We start from the raw sequence: 26,437 nt of genomic DNA, 5'->3' as shown, positions 1-26,437 counted from the left end.
TGCAGCTTACCTCTTCACCGCATGATCACCATCCCTCTTCTGGAAACAACAGTACTCACCTGTGTACACTTGGTTTTATTGTTTGTCTGTTTGGGTTTGTTGTTTTGTTTTTTTTTTCTTTGAGAGCTTGGTGCTTTTCTCATAAATTTTTTATGCATTATTTAATAGCTGAAGAGATTTCATGGTATTTCTCAAATCCATGGCATCCAATAATAGCCAGATTTTCAATGCAAAAGCAGTAGATCTCTTTTCTTCTATTCCTTACAGTTTTATGTGAGAAGTTCTGCTGGAGTCCTCCCAGATCCCAGCAACCTCTATTTTACCAAGTGACTTTTTGAACATCCGTACCCCTTGAAACTCAAGCCAGAGAAATTTCCAATGAGACTGTGGAAAACAATTTATTTGATAAAATTCTGAAGTGGAGAATTTCAGTAAAACACAGGCATAAAATAAAACTAACTTGTACACTGGGTTTTTGGATACAAAGTAAAGAGTTTGGGATGCCGATACCTGGCAATCACTGTTGCTTTCTCAGAAGCGCACGAATTCATAGCAAGAGCACCAATGGAAGCACTGAAACAAAATTTCACCCAGCCAAACCACATCTTCAGTGTGGTCCTGGAAACAACTGTGTAAACATCAAGGGCCCACAACACCCACGTAGTGATAGCACCTTTGTCAGTATATCTATAGAGTGTGAGTCAAAGACCCTGGCAGATAACGGCAGCCTTTCCCTTGACTTTGCCGGGCTGTGGATGAGGCCCTAATTCAATATATAGAACAGTTAGTGGGTTTCCCTAGGGCCCAGGTGCCTAACTCCTAGATGGTGCTATAGAAAACAGTACTCCCAGAGAGCTCACTCGGAATTAGACAGCTTGGCACTTTTGGAAAAAAAAAAAAATATTAAAAAAATCCCACTATCTGGGCTCAGAGAGATTTTCCAGAATGGAGCTTGGACCGTAACACAAGCCATCAGGTTATTCGTGAGGTTCCTGGTTTCACTGTAGGACCATGAGATCAATTAGGGAAGGAGTGCAGTTATGTAGCTTCTTCTAGGGTTTCCCCCCTCCCCGGTGGCTGCTGTCCATCTTCCGTTCGGTCGGTGCTCAGCCTCCCTGCCCTGAACGGGAGTGTCAGCACTGAGGGACGCTCCACCACCGACCTCCACCCCAGCCCTGGGAAGTCAGTATCCCATCCCATGGCACTGGGGGCCAGACATGCTTCCACCTAGCTTAGGTAATGCAGTCCAGCTATTCTCCCCCCACCCGCCCCAAGCACGGGAGATAGGAAACAAACTTGCCAGCCACGACAATGATCCCCTCTCAACGCCTGCTGAAGTGTTGAATATTTCACTTGAAGCACAGCATTGGGTCAGGACCATTGTGAGCTCAGCAAGTGTTCAGCTGATGTATGAAAGAAAAAAGCAAATTAATAAAAACCCCTGTATCTGAAAAGAGCATAATCAGCCTTATGAGACCAGGCTAGTCCTTAGTGGTACAAAATTCCTCATCCTGATTCTTTCTTGGCAAAAAACAGCGGGATGAGGTTGCTATTGGTTTTCTGGCGGCTTATTGCTAGGTGTGCTTGTCTTTGCCTGCTGTGGAAAGGGAGAGGCAGTCATAGGCAGGGAGGGAAGTTTGAGGCTAACAGAGTAGAGATGCAGATGATGAAGCAGGAGGAGAAGGAAGGGGACTATGCGCAGCCAGGCTGTGGCACTATGGCTATCTGCATAGATGCAAATTCCTCTGGTTGGTCAAGAATACTGTTAATTTTTTTGGTCTGGTTTGTTGGTTTTCATTTTTAGGTGAGACAGAAGCAGGCATGGCCTTGGCAGAAACCCACCTAGACACTCAGTCAACAGCTATCTTCCTGGAGACGGTTTGGTAGAATACACCACGCAGCAGAGAGGTATAGTCAGGCACACGGAAGAGGTGGCGCTCCCCGTAGACCACGTCATAATCTGCGCTCTTCCCCGTGACCAGGACACGGATGTTGGGCTCGTTGGCTTGGCTGCCCACTGCCAGCACGTAGATCTCGATGCCAGCCTGCTGAGCTTCCTGCACAGCCCTCTCAATGGCCCTCGCGGTAATCCCTTGAGAGTTGCCATCAGAAAACACCAGCACCCTCTTCTTTGCCCCAGCACGGGAGGATCGCTGATACAGCCCTGTGACATAGCGCAGAGCGGCGTTCACGTCTGTGGCGTCATTAATGAACTCCATGTTGTCAATGGCTTTGGCAATGACTGTGTAGTTGTACTGGAACTGAGCTTCCACTTTCTGCTGGTTCCTGCCACTGTACTGGACCACTGAGACACGCACAGAATCATCCGCAGGCTTGCCGGCCTCCAGGAACCGCTCTGCCAGCCGTTTCACGAACTTCTTGGTAGTCTCGAAGTTCTTGCTCCCCACGCTGGTGGAGCTGTCCACCAGCAGCGTGATGTCTGCCAGCCCAGCAAAGGTGACTGCAAGGGGAAAGGCCCAGGGCTCATTATGCTGTGTTTCTCCTCCTGCCTCTTCCACGGAAAGCCAGTGAAGTCACTGGCTGTCTCACAGGCTTCCTGCCTTGTCAGAAATGGGAAATCCCCACTCTCTGCTAGCTTGGTTTCCCCTACCCCGGTGCCATCCTACACTTCTCCTTTTACCCTTTCATTCCTTCTTTTATTTAGTTTATGACAGGCTGCATTCTCAGGTTCTTATCTGGCTTAGATAATCTAGTGACTCTTGTTGCTTAAATACAGTGCTGTCCTTGCATGTCTGGGGAACCACTTCATCTCCCAAGGCTGGCTTCTTTCCATGATGAGTCTGAGGTTTGTATACAGTTCTGACTTGGACATGTACCCCACTAAATTCCTCCCTGTACTCACTTTTCAAGTACTTTTCTCAAATATCCCTGCCACGCTGCTGATTTTAACTTGTGCTCCCACCACCACATCATGATTGATCTCATTACTTGCCTCAACTAAAGCTGGTGAGGGCTAAAATCTGGCACAGCCTCCTCTCTAGGTTTGGGGTACCAGAACAGCGACTGCCTAGGCTTTTCCCCCAGGTGCCTTGGGCTGGCGTGTGTATAAGAGACCCTGAGAATTACTGACAAGGCTTACTCACTTCTCCAGCCCAGGAGCATCCCTGTTGCGAGAGGTCTCCAAGTCACGCATTCCCACAAACTCTCAGTTCCCCCACCACAGCACCCACAACCACCTTTGTGTGGCACGAGGAGTCAATACTCACTTGGGCAGGTGTAGTCCGGACATTTCTTCTCTGTTAAGAAAATTAGAAAGAGTAACGTCACCAGCTTACTCAGGAAAACCACTTCTCCTATAGCTTCCCATGGAGCCAGAGAAGGGACCAAGGGAAGCCAAGAAGCTTACTTCGGTCACAACCACATTGTGCAAGGCACTGTGACAAGGTTACAAATGTGCACCAGAAAGAGCAGAGGTGCACGCTTGAAAAATTCTGTGGACAGAGATGTCCTGCAGCAGGAGACGACCTGGACCCAGCTGCAAAGTGTTCTGAGACATGAGACGTCCTTGTCCCTTATTTAGCTAAACCTTGAATGCCATTCTCTACTCTCAATGCCTGCTTAACAACATGACTGGGGGAAGGCAAGGGAGGGCAGCCTGCATTCCTCACCCTTTGGCTGAGGCAATCCTCACTGCCTTCCTTATTGCCTTCAGCCACAAACTTTCACCCACCTTGACAGACATACGAGGTGATGTTCTGCAAGAAGGTGTCATCTAGGAGCTCGGCGTAGTTGTCCCTTTGAATGGACAGTCCTGGCCTGGTTGGTCTGCTTAAACAGGCGATGTCATTCAGGTGATCTGGATTTGGAGGGTTCCGGAAAATGTCACCTATCCCAAGGGAAACCACCTGCAGGGAAGTTAGGGTCCATCACCAGATGCATTCATCATCTAATGCATAATAAACTTCAACGCCTGTCACTCTGTGAGAGTGCTTCTAGTGGCATGTGTTCCCCCTGCCCTAGCCTTGGGTAGCAAAGACATGGAGTCCCTCAGAAAGCCTGCACTACTCTGAAGCACAGCTGCCGTGTGGCAGTTCCCTGCAGGCAGGGTGCTTCCCGCGTGCCCTTACCGGGGTGACATCGCACAGAGAGTTGAGCGGCGTAGGGTCCCGCAATGTGTCAGAGCGTCCGTCTGTGATGACAATGGCGACGCGCTTGTCAGAGGTGAATCTCCGCAGCAGGTTGTCCTTGGTGAACTGCAGGGCTTCTCCAGTGTACGTGCCCCCAGCTATCCATTTCAGGTTCTTGACTGCCCTGCAAGAACAGACGCCAGTGAGCCTGCAAGCCCTGCCCCATGGATACTGAAGGAGACCCTGGGAACACATATCTCTGACACACTTGTGAGGGAGGGCAACATCCCTGCATGGGGCTTTGGGTGGAAAACTGGCAAGATCCTTGGCATCAGCGCCACCTACAATGCCACCAACTACTACTTTCCACTAAAGAACATTTAGCATCCTTGTAGTTGCAGGACCTGCTGGCCTGGAGATGGAGGATTGGAGGTCAGTAGGTGTCCCTGGGTCGGGTCTCTGCATGATGCACCAAGACCACACAGACTCACTGTTTGAGTGCCCCTATGTTGTCTATGTTGGCATCCCCCATGGCCACCAGCTCCTGTGTGTTGTCATGGCTGTACTGCACAACGCCCACGCGGGACTCGCCAGCTTCAAACTGTTGGAAAAAAACAAAAGCCAGTTAGATTCAGATAACTTAGGGGGCACTGAAGAGTTCAGAAATCCTGCTGGTGGTTTGTACCAAATGCCTTCACGGCAGGCCCTGCCACCTCTCCTCTACAGAAGGCACAGGTAGAAGGAACCCCAACAGGGGTGGATGCACATGGGGACGAATTTCGTGAGCCAGCCAGTGAAACAAGACCCAAACCCAGGTTTCCCTGCTCAGTTACGTCAACACAAGCCTTTGGCCATGGTGGGTGGCTAGGAATAGATCTTTTTTCAAAACTTTTTTTTCTTCCAACACAGTGGTTTTGCTGCTCAGCTCTAGCCTTTCTGCTTGTTACTGGCCCATGCATGTCCACACAAGTGTCCAACGGCAGGTCATTGTGGCTTTACAGCCTGTGTGTTCCAGATGTGTCTGGTTATACCTTAAGGAAAGACTGGATCCCAAACATCCCTTCCAAATCATAGAGGTAAACGAAATTTCCCATACAGAGCGGGTTACCAGAGAAGAGTTAGGAGAGTAAGCGTTCATGTCCCTCTTCAGACAGAAAGACTCACTACTGGGACAATGTTTCTGGTTTGGGCTGCAAAGGTCCTTTTTGGTAGTGTGCTTAACTGGTAACCTAAACCCAAGCTTGGGGCAGACAAGAGTGCATGGGGGGCTGGCCATCAGGGAGCTAGGGGAAGTTGCAACACACCTCATGTGTTGTCTACTCCAGCCACCTCAAACGCTCATCAGGACAAGGAATAGACTGAGAGACTGACTGATCAGGCAAACGCTTTATGAGCCATCTGCTCTGGGACATGAAGGAAGAGTTCACATCCATAGCAGGTAGAGCCCATTTGCCCAGAAAGAGTGAAATGTCTATATTTTGGGACAACGAACTGCTGTCTCATCTCCATCACATTATGGATCTGGGAGGAATCACGAACCACCCCAGTTACACACTTGAAGCTAAGCCTTGCAGAGGCTCTTTGGAGCGGGGGCATCTCCCCATTTTTCTGCCTGCAGTGAAAAATAAGTGAGTGCACAAAAGCACTGTATCCTGGCACTCCGTGGAAATCTCACCTTCACACGCTCATCCTTGCTCAGGCGGTCGATGACTTTGATGATGAAGTCCTTGGCAATCTGGAAGTTCTGCAGGCCGATGCTCTCCGAGCTGTCCAGCACAAAGAGGAGGTCGACAGGACCGCAGGTGCACTCTACAGCAAGGCACAGGAGCAGAGGGGCTCGTGTTTCCTATCTGAACAGCTCGCTCAGAGCAGTGTGCTTTGCAGGGAGGCATACCAAAGGAAGCAGTTGATGTCTGCTGTTGGTCCTGACCAGGTGGGTGCCTGTGCCCTATCTACCCACACAGCATGGTGTAAAATAAAGTGGTAAAATAGCTGCATAGGAAACTCGAGAATCAGTTCACAACTTTTTCCATTTGCATTTTGCTCAGCACCACTTATAAGACACGTAGCATTTCCAAGCTGTGAGTACCCTGAAAACACCCAGTAATTAATCCAAACCCCATTTCCTCATAGTTTTCTCACTTCTTCCATTCACCCAGCCCAGGAGGACAGAGGTGGGCTGGAGGAGGCTGACTCAGCTTGTTCCCCTCTTTCCCATGGTTGAAGGACATCATGTGCCGTTGCTTCCTTCAAACTTTTGGACTACAAACCCAACCCATTGGGAGAGTATCAGAGAAAAAAAGCCAGTACATTTCTCTGCAGACCAGCACAGGGTTTGGAAGGAGGACGACAGAGCTGGATCCACAGCATTCCCTGAACTGACATCCCTTTCAACTGCAAAAAGGGTAGAGAAAATCCACCTGCAGGTTGCTGGCACAGGGAACCTCGACAACACTTTTCAACCTTGACAACACAGCAGCTTCTGAATCCACGCAGCCCTCCCCTCATGCTCAGTCCTCCCTTCAAGGCTCTCACCACGTTTCCGTAGCAGAAGGCAAGGAGCAGGGAAAGGGAGGGATGCAAGCAAGGGGAAGGGCTAGTAAATCGTTGCAGAGCGACTTTGCCAAGGAACACTCACCGCAGCAAGCTAGAGGAGAAGGGAGAGAAAGAGAGAGCGTTAAAACGCTTGACACAAGGGTTTTTCACACGCTAGTGCAGACTGCAGGTTTGTGTTTCTGCAAACCCAAAGACACCTTGTCTGGACAATTGAGGTCATGGAGGTTTCCCTCCCCTTTGAAATATCCAGATCTTGCTCCTGTTCTAGACTGTGTTGCCCCAACCCATAGCACGGCATGCAGCAGAGCTCCGTTTCTGCGCGCACTGATGCACTCTTATTTAAATAAAAATAAAAGTTAATCCTGGAGGGATTAAGTAAATCACCAGAGTATGAAGCTCAAATTCAGTTCCCTAAGGACCCTGTGTCCTTCCAGCATTTCATTACTGCCTGTGGGCCAGAAACCCTTTGCAGCACATGTGTACTGCTGCTTCCCATGCAGGACACCCCAGAACAGACCTCCCTTTCCCACGGGGGAAAGTCAGGCCCTGCTATTTAAGAGGAAAACATTGTAAAATGCTCCACACAAAGATTTTACAAAACTTTGCTTGTATTTTCTCTGAAGGATAATTGTGTATGTACTGAGGCACAGACAAAGCAAACCAGTCTGCAGTGTGCTCAAGTGAAACGCAGTTGCACGACCTACTCTAGAGATCATGCTGGAAGTCCCTGGGTCAAGAGAAAGGACAGCAATGTTGCCTCTTTTGGGTTGCTGTTCCAGCTGCAGGGAGGACTTCTCACCTCTCCCCCAGCTCATTAACTTAATTGTGACTCGTGGAAGGGGAGTGATGCCCATGGCATCCCTCTGCATGCTGCCTGGGGATGGCCCTGCTCACCGTGGGCCAGAGAAAAAGCAGCTACTTCCCGCTCAGCAAGAAGTTGCTCAGGGTGGGAGGAGCGGTATAGGGATACTCACAGCACATCTTCATGATGATGTCCAAGATTTCACATTCCTGAAAACAGAGGTAAAGAAATGGTTGAATAACAGTGAAGGCAGCTTCCTGGCTCCCACCTTCCTGCTGCCCACCACCCCTGCTGCTGCTTTGTACCCTCAAAGCAGGTCCTGATCTGGAAATGAGTGACGTGCAAGTGGGGCACACTACAGAGGGGACTGGCTGGTGGCAGGAACGAAATCTGGCCAGTGAGACTTTCTGGAACAGTAATGGCGGTAAGCAACCACCCAGCCCAGGAGCACAAGGCTCCCCCAGCAGTAACCCCCTCCCAGGAGCCATCCTGTGGGGCAGGGAAAGCACAGACCAAGCAAGCAGCGCCCTGATCCTGTCCCACTCACATCTGGTCCTGGAGGCCCCACAGGTCCTTGTGGTCCCTGTCAAACAGAAGCATGGAGAGAGCAGTTAGAAGAGCAGCCAGTCCTATCTGCAGCATACTCTGCTGATACCTTGCTAAGCAATGCAGAGCCTGGAAAAGTCTCTTGGCTTCCCAGTTGCTGTCCCCTGCACTGGGCTTTAGGCAGGTGTATCTGCTTGCTTGCACAATGCCCTGGGGCCGCGTGGGGCTGGGGGGAAGGACACCCACTTCCACATGTGCTGTGCACACTGAGGTGGGAAGGCAAGTTCTTGCTGCAGGCAGCGAGCACACATACCACGTGAGACATGGCTTGGCATTGCCCCCACAGCACCCAAGGGATGGATGGATGAATGCTATTTGCTTGGAAGATGCCTCTCCTGTAGCCTCCAGGCCAACGTGAGGCAACGCAAGCAAGTGGCAACTCAACACAAACTGAAACACTTTCATGTTCAGGGTGGCCACTCGAAAAGGCTGCTTGCCCTTGCTGAACCTGATCATATGAGAATGCTTTGCTCATGAAAAAGCACAAATGCCTGCATTTTCTACCCTGATTTGGGATAAACATGATTTCAGAGACCCGTGTACCAGGCTGCAGCAGTGGGTTTTCAAACTGCCTTGTTCCTGCTGTGAGGAAGGCCAAGCACAGGAGGTCTGAGGAGACCCCTGCTGCTGGGAGCTCCGTCAGCCCAGCACACTGCTCTCGTCGGTGCAAACCCTGCCAGGGTCCTTGCTTACCGGGCGGCCTTCAGGTCCCCTGTGGCCCTTCGCTCCTTTGATGCCCCTGGGGCCAGGGGTTAGGTTCTGGAATGAAAACAAAACCAAAATCCACTAATCTGCGGGTGTCAGTGTGCAGCACCTTCCCCTCCAGATGTCTGCTGAGCCCTGCTTAACCACAAAAATGTTCTCTGAGATTTCTGTACCCAACCAAATGAGTCAGGACTTGGGAGGGTCAGGATGGACACTGGGAAAATCTCCCTCCACAGGACAACGTTGCAGCATAGGTGCAACCATTGGTGCTATCTGAAAGCACACAAAACCTTGCAGAGATGATACCTACCTCAACCTAACAGATCTGGAGATCTGTCAGTCATAAACTATAGAACACAAAATGAACATCTGGAAGGATCTCCCCTTGCCATCAGACACTGCTCAGCAGCAAAGGTGCTTGCAGACTTACAAAGTCTGATGGGCTCTGATCTACAGGCAAGGTAGTGTCAGAGATCCAGCCCAAAGCTCCTGCACCATGTTCATAGAGAAAGACGATTCAGCCCTATAGAGATTACTCACATCATTGCCAGGGTCTCCAGCTTCTCCTTCATCACCTTTAGGACCAACATAGCCTTTCGTTCCCTGAAAAATAGTACAGAAGAGTCTCCTGCATGGACAGCTGTTGATAGTGTGGTGAAGTTGGTCCTGGCGTGCAGTGACCATGTGAGAGCTGGTTGGGAGGGGGGTGGGTGTGAAGAGCAGTGTATAGGCTCCCTAGCACCAAATTGCAGCGCTATTGAGGGTGGCTTTCACTGTTATAGCACCATCCGATTTCTCCTGGGTGGCACTCCCAACCCCAACCTCTGGCTCCAGGGCATCAGAGAGCACCCAGCCCAGGCTGCAGCCCTTGGGTGTTACTACTAGTGCACCAAGGCAGAACAATTCCACTAGAAGCATCCACTGCAGGGAAAGGTGGGCAGAAAGAAAAGAGGGCTTTGGAGGAGCAAGGCTGCTTCAGGGAGTCCATTTCACCATGCAGTTGATGGAGAGGCTCTAGGTGCCAAACCACTGGCTAGGGCAACTTCTGTTGGGCTTATGCGAAAGCAGCACACTTACATTAATGCCAGGGTCACCTCTGTCTCCAGGCTGCCCCTGGGGATAAAGGAAAGGAAGCATATTAGGTTGGACAAGCAGAAATAATGGTCTTAGAGTTTCAAAGCAGCACAAACAACTTACCGGGGCACCTGTGAATCCAATTGTGCCATTCCCAGGAGGGCCATCCTCCCCCTGGAAAGCAAGGGAGAAATATATGAGATAATGAAAAGTAGAGCCCCTAGATTGCACGGCAGCAGGATCTTCCCCTCCTTGGACAGTTTATCTCTACAGCAAAATGTCTGTGCAAAAAATATAGGACTGGTGGTTTGGACAGTGGTGCAGGCAGGTAAAAAGACCACCTTGCTTGTGTGTGACCTGCACAACCACTGTCCCTCTCAGAGAGTGGGGATATGGCCGCAGGCTGGGAACAGACTGGGAAGTATCAGGTCTCTGTTGCTGGAAAGTACATCTCAAAATACAGCTCTTTGAGCCTACAGATACGGTGCATATTCAAAAGCAAGCTGCTTGCAAATTTTCCCAGCGTCTCAGCTGTGTGTGAATGTAATCTCTTTTCTCTCTGAGCTGGATCATACTGTGTGGAACCAGCCTGCTCTACATTCTTTCCACATGGTGTGCAAACCCCCCAGACAAATACCACTTACCCTTTCTCCCATCAGGCCAGGGTCTCCAGGCAGCCCAGGTGCTCCAGGCAATCCCTTTGGGCCCTGAAAAGAGCAGAAGCAGCAGTCAAGCACAGCACACTATTCTTTAAGCTGGGAAGACAATACCTTATGAGGCAACCAGATGCCATCATGAGTCCATCACGGGAGGTGTTTTGCAATGCAAAGCTCATGGCTGAGTTGGGGATTCAGCTTGCTCCCTGCCCTGGGCATCAAATCTGCTGGCAGATTCAAGTGGTTGCCCTTGGAGAGCGTCTCCCCAGCTTCTGGGGTTGGGAAGCCACGTGGCTTGTGGTGTGGCTATACCCTCTCCATGACATGGTCTCTCAGAGGTGGGGGAAAAGGCAGCCATGGCCTTAAGGACCCATCAAAAATGCCTCAATATGTCTGCCAGGAAACTAGCACCTGAGTTTGTACATACAAGTTTCTAAAAATCCAAGGGATTTGGTGACAGCCCTGTCAGGCAGCATGTCCTGGACTTCCCTTCATTCCCTCCCCCCAGAAGATGCTGTGATGAAGCAGTGCTGACCTCATTGCCGCGGGGGCCGTCGTCTCCCCTGTAGCCTTTGGGTCCTGGAGGTCCAGCCTCGCCCTATGGAAACACAAAGAGCTCTCACAACAGGGATTTTCTCTTGATGCTGCTCCTACCCTGAAGGGCTGGTCCCTTCATTTTGTGATGTATCGGGTCGGGGCATCTGCCTCATGCCTCACACCCATCAGTGAGTTGCCTCTGCCAGCCTCACAAGAAAGGACCTGTTGACAGGGGTAATGCAGGTGGGGAGGAGCAAGAGCTGTGCCTGGCTCCCCCTGTGCTCCCCTGCCTTCCCACCTGCACAGGCTGCAACTCCCCACGCTTCCTTACGCCCGGCTTTCTCTGCAAAGCCCTGTAAGAGGCAGCCCTGGCCAGATCCCTGCTGAGTGTGAGCAAAAACTAGAAGCTTTCTGGGACAAGGCGTGACTCTGCAGGCGTAGGTTGAACATTATATGCTTTCAGTGGCAGCTGGGCTGGGGGAGAGAGTAACCTCTGAGCAGAGCCTCCAAGGCCCTAAAAGCCATCCCTCTCCTCCACACCTCAGTCCTGTAACAGAGGACCTGGTTTGGAAGAGGACAAGGGAGACAGGGGTGATGCTTCTAGCAGCAAAGCACAGCTGTGTTGCACAGTGACAACTCATCAGCTGTGACAGAGGTGCCCCAGGGGCACCTTGGTAGAGCACGTCACCCTGAAGGTGACACAGGCCTCCCTCCACAGACGCCCTCTCCATGCCTCAGGGCTTGGTGATGTCTGGGTCACAGACGGGCTGGCAGAAGTCCTTTTGTGGCTCTAGGGAGTTTCTGTCCTCAGGAGGCTGCAGAGCCCTGGCAGTGTGTGCTGGAACAGACCAAAGCTGTCAGTCTGCCATATCCCATCTAGGCAGCAGCCACTCACTCCATCAGCTGCGGGGCTGGCCAGAGACGAGAGAGGAGGTGGAAGGAGGTTTTTTTCTCCGAGGGCTCCAATAGATGTACAAGGGAACCCCTCCAATTCTGCTTGGTGCCAACAGCCCTTCACGGGGTTTACTTGCCTTTACAAGATTGGTAATGATGCTGGGTAAAAATCAGGTAATGACACTTTTGCCCACAGTTTCAAATGCTTGAGCAAGGTAGCCAGGTGTGCAGCTGGTCCCCAGGTGGTGGAGATGGCAGAGGTGGGCAGAGGAAAGGCAGAGAGCAAGCTGTGGTGGGAGCGAGTGATGGCTTGGCAATTGGCCCCTACAGCATCATTGCTGCAGGCATTGGTCATGCCAGTTCAAGACTCTTGGCCTCTGAAATATTTCCTGTGACGAGCCACATGACTACAGTCTCCTGACAGGCAGAAGTCAGCAATCGCTCAATCGTACTTGGGCTTCAGCATTGCAGTGGCATGTGCCCAAGAGCTTCCTCCATATTTTCAGTGCATCATCAGCACCTCCGAGCTTTTGTGGAACTGCCTCAGTGTGGGGGCTCAGCCTAGGCTCAGCCAGACTTTGCAGATGCTCTCTTGCCACCCGAGAGCTGAGGAATCCCTTCCAGCTGTCATCTCTGCTCCTCTTCGCACGGCAGCAGCTGGGAGAAACTGGTGCCAAACATCCATGCATGCCACACACACACTTCTTCCAAGGAAAGGTGTGCAGGTAGGGGCAGAGGACTTAAAATTACACAGTGCAGTGCAGAGCACTAAACTGCCCAAAGGCATGTGATCTTATTTCTGCAGAAAAGCCCAGAAGACAGAAAGCTGGGAATGAGGGACAGGAACTCGTGATCGTTCAACATCAGCCAAAGCTGGATCCACGACACCCTTGGCTTGTGCTAGCCATACGCAGCCTCACTGTAGCACACAGCACAAATCCCTCACAGCCCTCGAGGAGTTCATGAAGATCCAATATTTCAGATTGGGAAATCTTTAGCAGCTCCCTGCCTACTACCTTTCTGAGTGCAACAAGAACTGCAAGAGGAATGGGCACCAAGGCCAGGAAGAGAGAGGCACCACCAAAGCTGCCTGTGAGGATCAGGGAAAGAGCGTGCTGACCTTTAGCTTCTCTCGGATAGAAAGAGGATGAAAGGGAGTCACAGGTTAGCAGGAGCCCATTCCCCTTGCCAAGAGAAATAAGCTCCAAGAGCCAGAGGTTGCAGATAACACGGCTTGAAAAACACTTGTTTGCCAAAGTCCTTCCCCTGCCCAAGCCCAATTATACATTTATTTTCAATTTGGCCAAGAAAAAGCATTCTTCCACAGCTTACGGAAAAGAAGTCCTCCGTTTGCAACTGCGAAATCTCCCTAGAGCAGTGGAGGTGCTGGGGCAGTCTCTGGTCTGGGGAGGCATTGGAGCTGCTTCTGTGATGCTTCCCTCTCTGGCAGGGGTTTCACTCAAGTTCAGTGCTCCCCAGGAGGGAAAACTGGTGTCCCACGGGCTGAGTGACAGCAGGGAGACTTCCTTCTCCTTTCTACTCCTCCTCCCCACCAGTGAAGGCTGGCTGGAGGCAAGATCTATCCCAGCCTGCCTCCCCACCATACCTGCACAGCTTTGGCTCCTGGGCTTGCATCAAATCCCCACCTTAACCCTGTCCTCTTTTGCATAGTCCTTCTCTTGCCTTGAACCTGGAATGAGCCTCTACCACACAGAGCGCAGATCCAGTCCTTCCTCCTTCACTGATGTCAGCCTGCAGCTCCAGTCCATTACATATACACCCCCAAAAGAGCTGCCAGGGCCATCTCCTGAAATGTCATCTCTCACCACAGCAGTGCCCAGCAAGCTGGATGCTGCCAGACTCCCTTTTGTTGTGGCAGGAGCTCAGTTCAGCTACAGACAGTAGGATGTGGACAATTTGGTGCTCTTCACTAGCATGAGACAAGCTTGAGGAAAGCCCAACTCTGGGCAAGCACAACCATGACACAAGCATGTCCTCTGCGGCATGGTGCAGGTCTGCCATAAGGGTCACTCATGCTGGGGATAATGTGAACGCAACAGCTGTCCTGCATTCCAGATCTTCAAGGCTCTTCAACACTTGGTTGACCATAAAGGAGTTCAGAAGCTGTCTCATCTTTGTCTGCATGCTGCTTTCCATGTTTAATCCCTTGGGGAAGTCCTGTTCCACCAGTGTGGGAATGTTTATCTCAATACTTCCCTGTATCTTGGGCTCTGTCAAAACTCTGATGGTATGGGTGGGAGGGGAGTTTTCTCATAGAGCCCCGTCCAAGGGTGATGTCAAAGCATGCTTGCTTGGGTGGAAAGACCCTGTTGGCCATTGCAATTAGTGCTGTTGCCATGATGGATTAACCCAGCAAAACTTCCAGACCCAGAGTTATCCACTGGAAGCTGGGTATGTCTTTGGGAAGAAAAAGCTTTTAGTTGTGCAGAGGACAGAAGTCTTCCTCAGGCTGGAGGTACCTAGCTTTGCTTTCCAGAAAGCCCATGGGGTCTGAGATCTGTTCCTTGAGGCACATGAGGACAAGCAGAAGCTTGCAGTGAGAAGAATTGCAGTGAGAAGACTTGAGAAACACTGGCTTTGGGACACACCATATCTGCAGATGTCAAGGGTGTCAGGGGCACCACTGGGTCCCCATCAGGCTATCCTCACTGACACAAGATGTATCATTGACTCCCTTGACTGAAGTGACCAGCATCTGGCCCCAGGCCTGAACATTTTGTGTGTTGCTGCAGCTCGCACTTGCCAGTTTCCAAATCTCTCAGACGTGTTGACGTCTGTTTCCATGGGATTGGGAAATGGCATGGAAGTTTCTCTGTCTCCAGCCCAGCAGCCAAGTCTCCATTTTTTTAGCCTTGTTCATATCCTGGCTTCTCCTAGAAATCCCTGCCCCTCTTCAACAGCTTTGCTACCCGGTCCGGAAGATGCTGAGAACTTGCCCCAGGAAGCTGCGGCATCAGTTAAGCCCCCTACCCCACTGTTCCCACTGCCCCAGCCACTTCCATCTAGGATGCAGAAAGTTAAACCAAGCTCTTACCTGGTCGCCAGGGGGTCCGAGAGGTCCTTCCCGCCCTTGGTCACCAGGTGGTCCAGGCTCTCCCTGAAAATACACACAGAGGGAGTGAGAAACTCAAAGAGGGGCAGGTGTAGAGTGCAAAGGACCCTGCATGCAATGGGGAGTAGTGGTGCAGCACCAATAGCACATGCTGGATAGGAACACAGTAATCCAGACAGCGAGGTTTTGGAGGCAGATTCAGGTCTTGGGTAGGAAACTATCAGAGTGTGGCCACCTTAAAGCCAAAAGGAAGACCTTCTGAAGGATGGGAGTACGAGTGACATGTTTCAGCCTATTTTGTGCCAGAAAAGCAAATGCTTGGAGAGATCCATCTCGCGATGCTTCTACAGATTCATAGATCTGGCCCCGGCCCCAAAACCATGTAGCGGCTTCTCCCAGCCACACTCTGCAACCATGGCTGCTTTTCTAGAGCATCTCCTGCCCTGGGCAGTCTGCTTGGAGAGGAATTGCTGTCTCCATGCACGGGCAGAGACTCTAAGCTTGCAGCCTTCTTCCTCAACGCCCTTTTCCTGCAGCCTGCCAGCCCTGTGGAGCTAAGGGGATTTCCAAGGGAATGAGCCAGCAGACGAGGAGGGATTTCCTGACATCTCACTGTTGATACTCTCCCCTCTCCTTTGCTAACACTCAGCACCCTGAGCCGGGTTAGGGCTGTTTGCAGAGAACTGACAGCACAGGAGAGCCTGAAAAACCTGAGTCTGGGTGTTTTTGCACCCCAACAGCCGCAACAGAAGGAAGTGACTGAGGGCTGGACACAGATTAGTTCCGCTTTCATTTAACCAGTCTGGACAGGATCAGCCTTCTACCAGTCCAGCAGAGCTGTGTCCCAACAGAGCAGCATGTCTGCCAGACCCAGGCTGGCTCCGGGTCACCCTCCTCATCTAGACCCATGGCCAGGAGCAAGCAAGCTGGTGAAGCAAAAGGAGAGCCAGGAGGCATGACACGTCATCCCTGCAGCCCAAGGGCTTACTGCAAGTTCCTGGCAATTCAGAAGAAAGCTTCCCCCCCGAAAACTGGACTGTTATCCCTTGCAGAGCTGAATGACAGTTAAGCACAAAGCTTCGCACCTTAAAGCCAAGCCACCCCTAAGATCAGCCAGCGCCATGCGCTGCAAGACAAGCATCTTTGCACAAGGTGCTACTCTGCCTGCAGCCCTGGGACACGGGGTGAGGCAGCTCCCAGCCTGCAGGGAAGGGAGGCATTCAGAAACTTCCTACGACTGTCACACCTGACTTAAAACTTTGAGGAAAGTGGTTGAAAGCTTGGCGACCTAAAGCCATTTTTTGCAAGCTCAAAGCTTCCAGATGACTAAGCCAAACAGTAAATATGAAACGCAACTTCCAAAGAGCCCTGAGCACCAGTGAAGACGTTTCTGGCGAGGTTATGCAGCCTCGTGCTTGGACTAAAACTTGGAAGGAAGCAGACCATGATCTGCTGAACAATTTAACTCCAGGACATTGGCGTGCCTTCATCTCCTGCACACATCTGCCCCGCACACCACGTGTGGTAGTGCTGCCGCTCCCCAAGCAGTAAACAGGAAAGGGGGAGGCTACCAGCAGCCTCCCGCCAGAGCTGCCCCTCCCCAGAGTGGACTTTTGCCTGTCCCATATGAGCTGGTGGTAGGTACTGGCTGTCCTCGCACCAGAGACAGGGGAAGAGCAGCGTGGTGGCAGCTGCCCATCAGTGCCAGGACACGGCTGGTCACCCACCAGGATGCTGCTGCTGGGAAGGGTGTTCCCCCTCCCATCCGCACCCACGCACGCTGCCCTGCCGCTAACGGCACCGGTGCCCTCCTTCCCAAGTCACCAGTACATCACGCAGCCCCCCAGCATCTGGAGGAGGACGTCTTGCCTCTTTGCTCTCCATCAACTGGTTTTGCAGCCACGAGGCAGTGGCTGACCCTGCTCTTGGCTCGCTGGGTGCGCTCTCCTCTGGCTTTTGTCTGTTTGGTGATCAGCTGCCAGCATAAAGGCGCAATTGCTGGTGGACGATGGCACACCCCCCCGAGGCTGACAGGTAAAGGCACTGAGCTTGCCTGTTGGACCACAGGCTGGTGGAGTTAGACACTGGGCACCTATTTGCAGCCCCTGGCTGCCAAGCATGACCCCATTTGCAAGCAGATGCTGAAAGTCGCCCTGCAAATGCAGTTACCAGCTCTCCTCTTGGCCCGCGGTCACCTGGTGAGCCCGGAGGGCCTCTTTCTCCATTGCTGCCCTGCAAGGAGATGGTGGGAACACAAAATCAGGACCTGCTCACAGCAGGAGCAAAGTTCTCCCTCACTGCCCGCCTCTGAGCAGGCTCACTCCCAGCCCCCCTCCTCCTCTGCAGGATACCAGGCACTGGCCCATTCCGTGCTGGCGCAGTGCCCAGCATCGGTGCCCTCAATTACCCGTTCTCCTGGAGGACCATCTGCGCCTGGAGGGCCCTGCAGAGAAACAACAGGAGTGGTCAGATGGTGGGGATGGTGGGCAAGCAAGCATGGGGAGCGTCATAGGCATGGGCAGAGGACTTACCTCGTCGCCCGTCTCTCCTGCTGGTCCAGGCTCACCCCGGTTTCCAGGCGCACCCTGTGTGAGCAAGCCACAGGGGTGCAAATTGAGAAAAGTCAGCAGGTTTCAGAGCAAAGACCTGTGTGCTGGCAGAGCCTTGGGCAAGCTCTGCTTCAAAGCCAAGGTTGGAGCAGGGGACCTGTTCCTCTCACAGAGGGCAGAGGATGCTCGTGCACAGGTGTTTCACCCACCTTTTCTCCAGGGCTGCCGGGAATCCCCTGTCGGCCAGGTTTTCCATCGTCCCCAGGCTCCCCCTTCACAAGGACACAAGGCACTGTCAAGACTGTGTGCCCAGTGGTGAACTTCAGGTCCCACAGCACAGAGGCTGTCAGGATCCTGGTGCACCCCAAGCCCCTTTCTTGGCTGTGGTCTCTCCCCAGGGAGCTCCCCATCCCCAGCAGATTCCCCCTGCAACTCCATGTGCCCAGTGCAAGCCACCTTTTCACAGCAGCCCCCTGCAATATCTCAGGGATGCTTGTGCCGGGCTTGCGGGCACCTGTTAACCTTGGGCACGCTGAAAGTCACACCAGCCAGATCTTATTGTGGGTGATTGTCAGTGTCCTCTAGCAAAGTCTTGCCCCCTAGCAGTCCAAGGAAGCCAGCAATGGGTCGGTTGCCACCCTCTCCCTCTTGTAATAGAGGGATCCCAGCATCCCTCCTTCCACATGAGGCTGGGCAGAGTGGCTCACCTTTCCTCCCTTGGGTCCATAAGCACCGGGATCTCCCTTTGGTCCAGGCGGGCCTTGAGCTCCCTGTTGAAAATAAAGGCAGCATCACTGAAAACCAAGACAGTATCACTATCTGCAGGAAACTGGGCATGGGCCGAGCATGTCAGCAGCCTGGCCCACAGCTCCCCAGCGGGACAGACAGGAGGGACATGTACTCAGGAGCAATGCAAGGGATGGCATGGTACTCTTGCACCATGGAGCCATGCAAACAATGCAGTGGCCACGTTGCTGAAACACTGCAAAACTGAGTGTGCTTCTGCAGCTCAGAGGAAAATAGCAGAAAAGGTGGTTGTTGGGCTGCTGTGGCTGGACCACAGTGATACTCGTGCCATTATGGATGTGTCATCCTGGGAGCACAGAAATAACCAGGGAAACTGGAGAAATGCAATGTCAGAATAGTGTTTTCCAGAGTCCTCCAAAACCTCCAACATTTTCTGGGTGGCTGGTCACAGCAGGCTGAAATGGGTTAATCCTGGGCTTGCCTGTCTGAAAATGAGCAGTTCTTTGCCAAGTTCACTGTGCTGAACAGCCTCCAGCCAAATGCTCCCTCACCATGCAGATTCCCAGGCAGCCCCAGGCAATGGGGGACAGCTTCCAGGCAAGGACAAGGCAGACTGCCCTGGGTGTACCCCCAAGGTACTATGCCCAGGATGAGCATTGCACACCTAGAGGCCTATTTCCAAGCGCAGCAACTCCCTCCCACAGCTCGCCTTCTTGGGGGGCTCCCCGTTTCCATGCGCCATCATGGCAGACCTGCTGCACTGGTTCCTTCACATCCAAGGAGCACCCACAGGGTACGTACATCGAATCCGGGTGAGCCTTTGCAGCCAGGTAAACCAGGGTATCCAGCTTCCCCCTGTCAGACAGACAAAGCAGGGGTCTCCATGAGCGGTGCCCGTGGGAAGACCCCATCCATCATCCCAGAGCCCTTAAAGGAACATTCGAGCCCTGTCCCTGACTGGCAGATCGACATCCCCCCAGGGAAGGAGCACCACTGCTCCACGCAGGACACTAGCTTCATTCCCAGACCCCAAAATGCTTTTGGAGGGGCGAATGTCAGGGTTCTCAGGCTAAGCAAAGTGCCTCAGAGAGGAGATTTACCTTCATGCCATCGATGCCATCAATTCCACGCCTGCCTTTCTCACCCTGAAACAGAGAATAGGCACCATGAATAAGTAATTTCCAAAGACTCTTCTTCCCCGGGCCTCAACCAGAGAGAATAAACGGTGCAAAAATAGAGTCTGACCTTGGCTCCTTTGGCTCCTCTTGAGCCCTGCAAAGGGAAGGAGAGGTGTTAGGTCCCCATGCAGAGCAGATTCATCCCCCTGCCATGCTGTGATCCCCATGCCAGCTGAGTCTGAGGGTGCAGGCATTCACCATGCCCCTGCACACTGCCAATCTCTCCCATTCTGCCTGGCTGTGCCCACTGCATGGTACTTGTCTGATCCCCAAGGCTGCATCAGCTGCGAACTGTCTGATCCCATCAGATCCCTGCTCCTCGCATGGGCAGTGCCCAGAGTAACCAAGCAGGGGGACACAGAGATCTCCCTCCAACATCCGTGCTCTCCTCACCTTTTCTCCTCGACTTCCTTTGTCACCCTAGAGATAAAGGAGAGAGGAAAACGGGAAAATGAAAACTCTTGCAACACAAAGCCTGTGCCCCGCTTAGGTACCATGCCTATGACCCTGCAGCCCTACATACCTTCATTCCTTGGTAGCCAACAGGTCCCATGTCTCCTGGTCTGCCCTAGAGGACAGAAATGTGGTGTTACGGAGGCAGATACTTTTACCATCATTGCCATGGGGCAATTTCCCCCAGGCTCTCGATGTGGGGCTCAGGCCCCAGCTGCCATACCCTCCTGCAGGAGGCTCTCCCATAACTCCTCTCCTCATTTGCCTGGTCTGGGAACACAGAATCATTGTGGAGGACAGAAGGGACCTTGCCTTCACCTCCACCATCTCCATCCCTTCCTGGGGGCAAGGGAAACTGGGCACTTGGGGACATCATTGGGGATGAAAGGCAAGGGCAGAAAACCCTTGGGAAGGAAAAATGCATGGCATGGGGTTTCCAAATTGGGAATGCACAAGATGAGTAACTGCACACTCATATGCGCGGGAGAAATGCACCTCCCAAAAATAAGTGTACCCAGTAAAAAAAAGGGAGGAGAAGGGAAATAGTTTCCTCATGCTATTAGCTTATTATTTACTGAAGGTTTCCCTGTAACACTGCTGTACTTGTCATGTCAGAGGACACAGGAGGGAGCCCAGAGTCCACCCCTGGGCTGGCATACATGAGTCAGAGATGTGTCCTTCAGGAGGAACGGCTATTTTGGGTAAGGAACAAGGAAGCCTTGTAGCAGCAGAGGTGGGGACTACCCCGCTGCTCAGCAGGGTGGCTGTTGAGGGCGTCAGCTGGCCGTGATCCCACTGACTACCCATGGAAACAGGGTGATGGAGGGGCAAGTGCTGGTGAGGATGCACCTGAGAGGTCTGGCCCTGCGCAGAATTACCAGGGCTTGTCCTTTACTTACTGGGTCTCCAGCCTCTCCTTTCTGGCCAGGAAGACCGGGCTTGCCTCTTTCTCCCTGCAATACAGGACAGAAACAAAGTTAGCTCATTATCCCGAGGAACAGAACAATGACCTGTTGAAAGGAGAGCAGGGAGGATGGTAGCAACAATGCTCCATGGATGCGGGGAGCAGATGATGTCAGCTGCATGGGAGCATGGTGTAGGTCCTCATCCACCTCTCCGTGGGGCAGTGGTGGGATGCTGAGGGCCTGTGCTCCACCAGTCTCTGAGCGTGCCCGGTGAACCCGTCCCACCACCCCAGTCCCACAGCATGGCCACGGCCAGTCCCTCACCTCATTGCCCGGGTCACCGGGAGGTCCAAGGAGTCCTCGGGGAGGCTGCAGGAGAGAGGTATGGGTTAGACCAGCCACCGAGGCACAGCCTGGGGCCATGGGGATGTGAGGGAAGGGCACAAGGGGTCTCAAAAGCCCAACTCACCTGGCACTCAAAGGAGCAGCACTGCCCAGAGAGGAGAAAACAGCATTAGAGGCAGCAGGCAGCACCAGGGCCAGGATGCACCCTGTTTGAAGGGAGCTCCCCAGGCTGGCAGGAGCCAGGTAGGGGCTCCCTGCAGGACAGGACTGTGCTACTGAGCCCCTCCTTGGCTCAGTGACCCGCAGAGGACGGGCTCAGGCACAGGATCAGGGGGGAGCGGGGCTCTGGGGGACACTCACCGATTGCTCTGTGTTAACTTTCTGCAAGACAAGAAAGAAAAGAAAGGGGGTTTGAGAGGGGTGGGTGAGCCTGGGGAGGGGGTGGGCTGGGGAGGAGGCAGGTAGTGCTCACAATCATGTCGATGATGGTGTTGATGGTATCCTCCACGTCAAGCTCACGGGTTGGCTTCAGGCTGGTGGCAGTGAAGTTGCGGCGGTATGCATGGTCCGTGGCAATGATGTTGAGCCGCTGGTCCTACGGTTGGGGGATGAGGACGGCAGAGTGAGACCTGCAGGCACCTGTGCAGGGCCCATTCCCAGGGGCCACCCTGGGGACCCACATCCTCCCTCCAGGGAGGGGCTCTGAAGGGCACACAGAGCCAAGCTGAGGGTCCTGTGTGCCCACTTGGGACAGCATCCTACAGGGAGCACCCCCACTATGTGGTCCCTACCAGGTGGTTGGGGGAGATGGCAACAGAGAACACTTTGATCCCTAAATGTTTGGCTTCATTGGCGGCATCATCCAGGCCTCCGCAGGGCTCCTTGTACCCTTCCAAGGGGTGTCCATCCGTCACCACGATCAGGTATTTATTTTCTTTGTGATGGGAGCCACTGCAAGGGTTTAAGCACAGGATTTAACATTGCAAGGATTTAACAGATTTAGCTGGAGAGGGGTGGTTTGGGCACCTCTGGACACTCACCCCAGCCAGTGCCCCAAGCTATGGTCAGGGGATGCTTCTTCTCAGCAAAGCCAGAGCACTAGCAACCTGCCAACCCTATGCCTATTTTATGCCTAGGTGACCTCCTCTCCCACCCTGGGGACAGCTCTGTACAATGCACAGGGATGTCTTAACCCAGAAGCTCCCAGTCTCCATCCACCAGGGCCATACCACCAGCATCACCCTCTCTGCCTGCCCCAGCCCCGTTACCTTACCCGATGAGCAGCTCCTCGATGCCCCGCTTTATGGCACAGTCAGTGTAGGTGCCCTTCCCAATGTAGTTCACAGCTGAGACACGGTTCTTCAGCTCATTCCGGCCACTAGGCATCGAGGTGAGGCTCTTGATGAGCACAACTTCATCGCTGTAGTGCAGTGCCCCAGCATTCCACACCAGGTTGCGGTCGCAGCGGTAGTACCTGTGCAGACACACCAGAACATGTGGTTTCAGCACAGCTCCCACCTTTGCCTCACTTGCACTGGCCTCCATGCAAAATGCAAATCCTCTGACAAACACTATGGGGCTTTGCAAGGGCTTCCTGCTTTCTCGCAGGGCTGGGACTTGCTTCACATGCAGATCCCAGCCATGGGAGCAGGGCAGTTTGTCCAGCAGGTGGAATGGCAAAGGAGTGTAGCTGGTGGGCATCCGCGAGGGTCAGACAGTTTGGCAGAGAGGCTTTCTGAAGAGGTACCGGGCTGGAACTGAGCAGGAGATGCTGAGCCAGAGAGTCAGGTGCATGTGTGCAAGGCAGGTAACCACTGAAACACCCCACGCAGGACTGCAGTGAGTTTTCCGCTGCCTGATGTGTTAAAATCTGAGGGATGTCTCCCTCTGAAGGATGCTCTGACTCAGAGATGGATGAGTGTGTGTATTGAAGCCCTGTCCTATGCGCTGACACAGCCTGCACCTGTCACTCCCTGGGACAGAGGCATCACGACTACCTGTGCTTTGGCCAGTGCCCCAAAAAGGGTCTTTTCAGCATGCTGGGGCCAATCCCAGAGGGATGGGGTTGCACAGCTTCCTCACTTCCCCAAGCTCATTTTCTCTCTGCCCAGCAGGATGTCTCCCAAAGCCACCAAACGTTACCCACTGCTGTCCCCTCCACCCGACCGCTGCCAGTTGCCTCGTCATCACCTGTGCTGATCACACTGTGCACACCTCAGGTGCCTGGCAGCATGGGGTGCATCGTGGTGGCTTGCAGAGCCAGAGCAAGTAGAGAGCAGCAGAGTGGGAAACAGGGGCGTTTGGGGTGGACTCGGGAGGTTCCTCTGTCCATCTGCATGCAGCAGGGACTCTGGACAAAGCCCAGAGCCTTGCTTAGGAGAGAACCATGTTGCGTTGATGGAGGCCTGGCAGGTTGCTCCCAAACACAAGGCTTCTGGTCACTCAATGCCTTGTAAGGTAGCGCTCCTGCCTAGGCAATGGGCAGGTGAGCTGCTAACGACCCCCCACCTGTCTTAAGGTGTGGGTGAGCTCTTGCAACAGTGGGACATCCCTGTGGTGACCAGCACTCATCTCCTGCTGTCCTGAGGGGCTCAGCAAGACCCACGTGCCTCCAGGACTTGTGGTGCTCCTGTGCATCCCTGGGTCTCCTGCCAGCAGGCGAGTCATGGCCTTTGCCTGCAGCCCTTCCCAGCATCACCCCCCTCCGAGATCTGAGAGCTTTCATGCTCCTGGGCACCCCTGGTTGACCTCAGCCTGGGAAAGCCAGGGTGAGACCTGGATTGGTGGCTGCAAGGGTGGGTGAAGAAGAGGCAGATGAAGATTTGAGCAGTGGGGTGGATAAGGGGCACCCAAAGCTGGGTTCAATGCTGCAGGGTGTCCTGGGATACGCCAGTTGCAAGGGAGGGTTTTCTCTGTGGGGTGCCCATGAGTGCTGGGTTTAACATCAGAGGTGCCCTGCTGTGACCCAAGCACCTGGGTTGTTCGGGGCCTGAGCAGCTGGTGGCACAGGGATCTGCATTGCTTTGGCACTACAGAATGACCACTGGGCCAGCCAGATGTGGTGAGGCTGAGGTGCTGTATCTGCCACTCCAGGAAGCCCTTGCTTTCCTGAGGGGGGGCGCGGGCAGCCCTGCTAAAGGCACGCTGCTGCCCTCAGCGTGGATGGGGTGAAAATGGGGCGGCCGTGGAGTGGGAGAGGGAGGAGACGCTCCCACCCTTCTCCCCGCATCACTGATTTCTTCCTCTCCCTCCATGGATGGGCGTGCAGGGTGATCTCAGCATCCCCACCCAGCACCCACTCCTAAAGCCACCTGGACAAAACCCCAGGAGATGTACCTGTTTGTCAGCTTATCAATGAACCGGTTGGTGAAATCTTTCACTTGGGCAACCAGGTCCCCAAAGGGCTTCACCCTCAGGGCGACACTCTCTGAGGTGTCCAGGACAAAGAACAGGTCCACAGGGCAGTCTGGGAAGAAGCAGAGAGGCAGGAGTTGGTGGGCGGCCCTGCTGCACCGCCTCCCCGGCCCGGCTTCCCGCACCGCCGCCACCCACAGTTGCAGCCCAGCTCGCTTCCTAGCAGGCTCCCAGGGTCTGTGCTCAGGCGACCGCTTTCACGTCCTCACCCCATGCGAAACATGCAAGCACACAGGCACGGGTGAGGTTGCTCATTTCTGTTTTGGCACCAAGGGTAAGCTGTATCGAGCACATATTCAGAAACCATCCGTTTCTGGCATTTAACAGCCTCCAATGCTTTTTCTCCCATTTGCATTAAAAGACTACCTTTGCAAGACCAATACTATTTTATATAATAATAAAAAATAACATGGAGCTGCAGCAACCACTTAGAAGGATAAAACCAAGACATGATAGCAGTTAACACAATGAAGAACTAATGATTTTCTGACACACCCTGGCACAAATGTCATTGCAGAAGAAAGCAAAGGCACCTTAAAAGCCAGTGCCAAAACAGAATCTTTCAGAAAGCTAAACTGGTATCAGCTGTTATCCCCCCCCCACTGCATCCTATTGCTACTAGTAACACCTGATAAGAGCCAAGGAGAAAGACCCAAAAAAAGCATTAAAAGTGGGTACGTTTTGCAGATCGTCTCTACTCCTACATTGCTTTCCTCAGTAAACACAACTCTTCCCCCAAACGTCCCAACAAAGCTGTGTCAGTGGAGGCAGCGGGGGCATCCACCCGGGAGGGAAACAGCAGCCAGACTTCTCTGCTGATCCCGGGGAAGAAAAACACTCTGGGAAGCAGCCTGGGCTTACCTTCTGCATTTGCGATCCGAGTGGTGATTTCTGGGCGCTGAGCCCATGAGGCCCCCCCCAGGAAGACAACCGGGAGCAGCAAAGTGAGTAGAAAGCCTCGCAACCTCATTTTGCTTGGTTCAGATCACCATCGAGCTGGATTGAAAATAGAAGCAGGGAAGGAGAACCCGGCAGCGGAGAGAGGCCGCCGTCTGGAGGCAGGAGTCACTGAAGATATTTTTTGCCGCTTTCCCCTTGGTTTCCGTGGGAGGAAGAGCAGGCAGGAGGGTAAGGGTGAGGAGGAGACTTCTCTAGCCCGAGGACAGAGGGAGGGATCAGGGGCTGTCAGCTGTGAGTCAGAAATGAATGAGGCATTTCTCCTTACCCTTTTTCTGTACCTTTGATGGCACCCTGGCCACTGGTGCCTGGGAACTCCACAAGCCTCACACAGGGACCTCTGGTGTGGCCATTGCCCAGAATCAGCCCCCGCCTTGGGGGACAGACTGCTCTGTGGAGTGGGGCATTTGGGGCAGTTGCCAGACTGCTTCCTCCTGGTTCCTGGGCTGAGAAAGCTAGGGCAGAAGGACAGGCATTCCCATCACATCCTCACCTGCATGAGAGCTTGCCTGTCTTGTCCTGCTAGCTAGGAGAGTCACCACCACAAGGCAGAGGTGGAGCTGTCCCACAGCCACCCAGGGATGGGGGCCACCATGGAGGCACCTCACCTTCCTCCCTGACTTTCAGGGCATTCTACTCAACCCAGTCAGACCCCTCAGGGACCCCCACAGACTGGGAACAGCCCCCTGAGCCACACTCAGGGCAGGTAGTGGGGATGGGATCAAAGCTATCAAGCCCAGAAGGTAGCAGCAGGAGCCCACACCATTAGGGGTGCCTGGAGATGACCATCTTCCCACCCCGTAGGATGGCAGGAGAGCCTGAGGACCTGCAGCAGGGGGGAGATGGACCCCCACAGCAAGGCCCCCCAAGTTGTTGTAAACTATCTGCTCTCCATGAC

General features: G+C 53.3%; 1 protein-coding gene across 1 annotated transcript; it reads right to left on the bottom strand.

Annotated features, from left to right (window-relative positions):
* Nucleotides 1–379: 379 nt before the first annotated feature.
* On the bottom strand, nt 380–25,706 carry COL6A1 (collagen type VI alpha 1 chain). The gene is made up of 35 exons (XM_063341819.1): nt 25,444–25,706; nt 24,505–24,634; nt 22,442–22,642; nt 21,960–22,119; nt 21,641–21,763; nt 21,529–21,549; nt 21,293–21,313; nt 21,148–21,192; nt 20,818–20,871; nt 19,989–20,033; nt 19,859–19,885; nt 19,533–19,559; nt 19,388–19,432; nt 19,089–19,142; nt 18,248–18,310; nt 17,750–17,812; nt 17,523–17,576; nt 17,399–17,434; nt 17,161–17,223; nt 14,974–15,036; nt 11,023–11,085; nt 10,476–10,538; nt 9,955–10,005; nt 9,835–9,870; nt 9,298–9,360; nt 8,746–8,811; nt 7,994–8,029; nt 7,619–7,655; nt 6,727–6,735; nt 5,764–5,897; nt 4,580–4,689; nt 4,089–4,272; nt 3,692–3,866; nt 3,228–3,257; nt 380–2,461 (listed from the first exon to the last, which is right to left on the bottom strand). Exons 1-35 carry the CDS (start codon nt 25,550–25,552, stop codon nt 1,851–1,853), a joined length of 3,072 nt encoding a protein of 1,023 aa, XP_063197889.1. The 5' UTR covers nt 25,553–25,706; the 3' UTR covers nt 380–1,850.
* Between the last annotated feature and the right edge of the window lie 731 nt (nt 25,707–26,437).

This window comes from Chroicocephalus ridibundus, chromosome 7 (assembly GCF_963924245.1).
Source record: "Chroicocephalus ridibundus chromosome 7, bChrRid1.1, whole genome shotgun sequence".
Taxonomy (NCBI): Eukaryota; Metazoa; Chordata; class Aves; order Charadriiformes; family Laridae; genus Chroicocephalus; species Chroicocephalus ridibundus.
Note: the sequence above shows the minus strand (reverse complement) of the source record. Positions and strands in the feature narration are given on the sequence as shown.

What these genes read in the sequence shown, in the direction of transcription:
- COL6A1 (XM_063341819.1), bottom strand. Translation starts at nt 25,552, where the DNA reads ATGAGGTTGCGAGGCTTTCTACTCACTTTGCTGCTCCCGGTTGTCTTC. An exon ending in AAGGAGAGGCTGGAGACCCA is followed by an intron (nt 20,034 to 20,817) that starts GTAAGTAAAGGA and finishes TCTGTCCTCTAG; the next exon opens with GGCAGACCAGGAGACATGGG. An exon ending in TTGGCTACCAAGGAATGAAG is followed by an intron (nt 19,886 to 19,988) that starts GTATGTAGGGCT and finishes CTTTATCTCTAG; the next exon opens with GGTGACAAAGGAAGTCGAGG.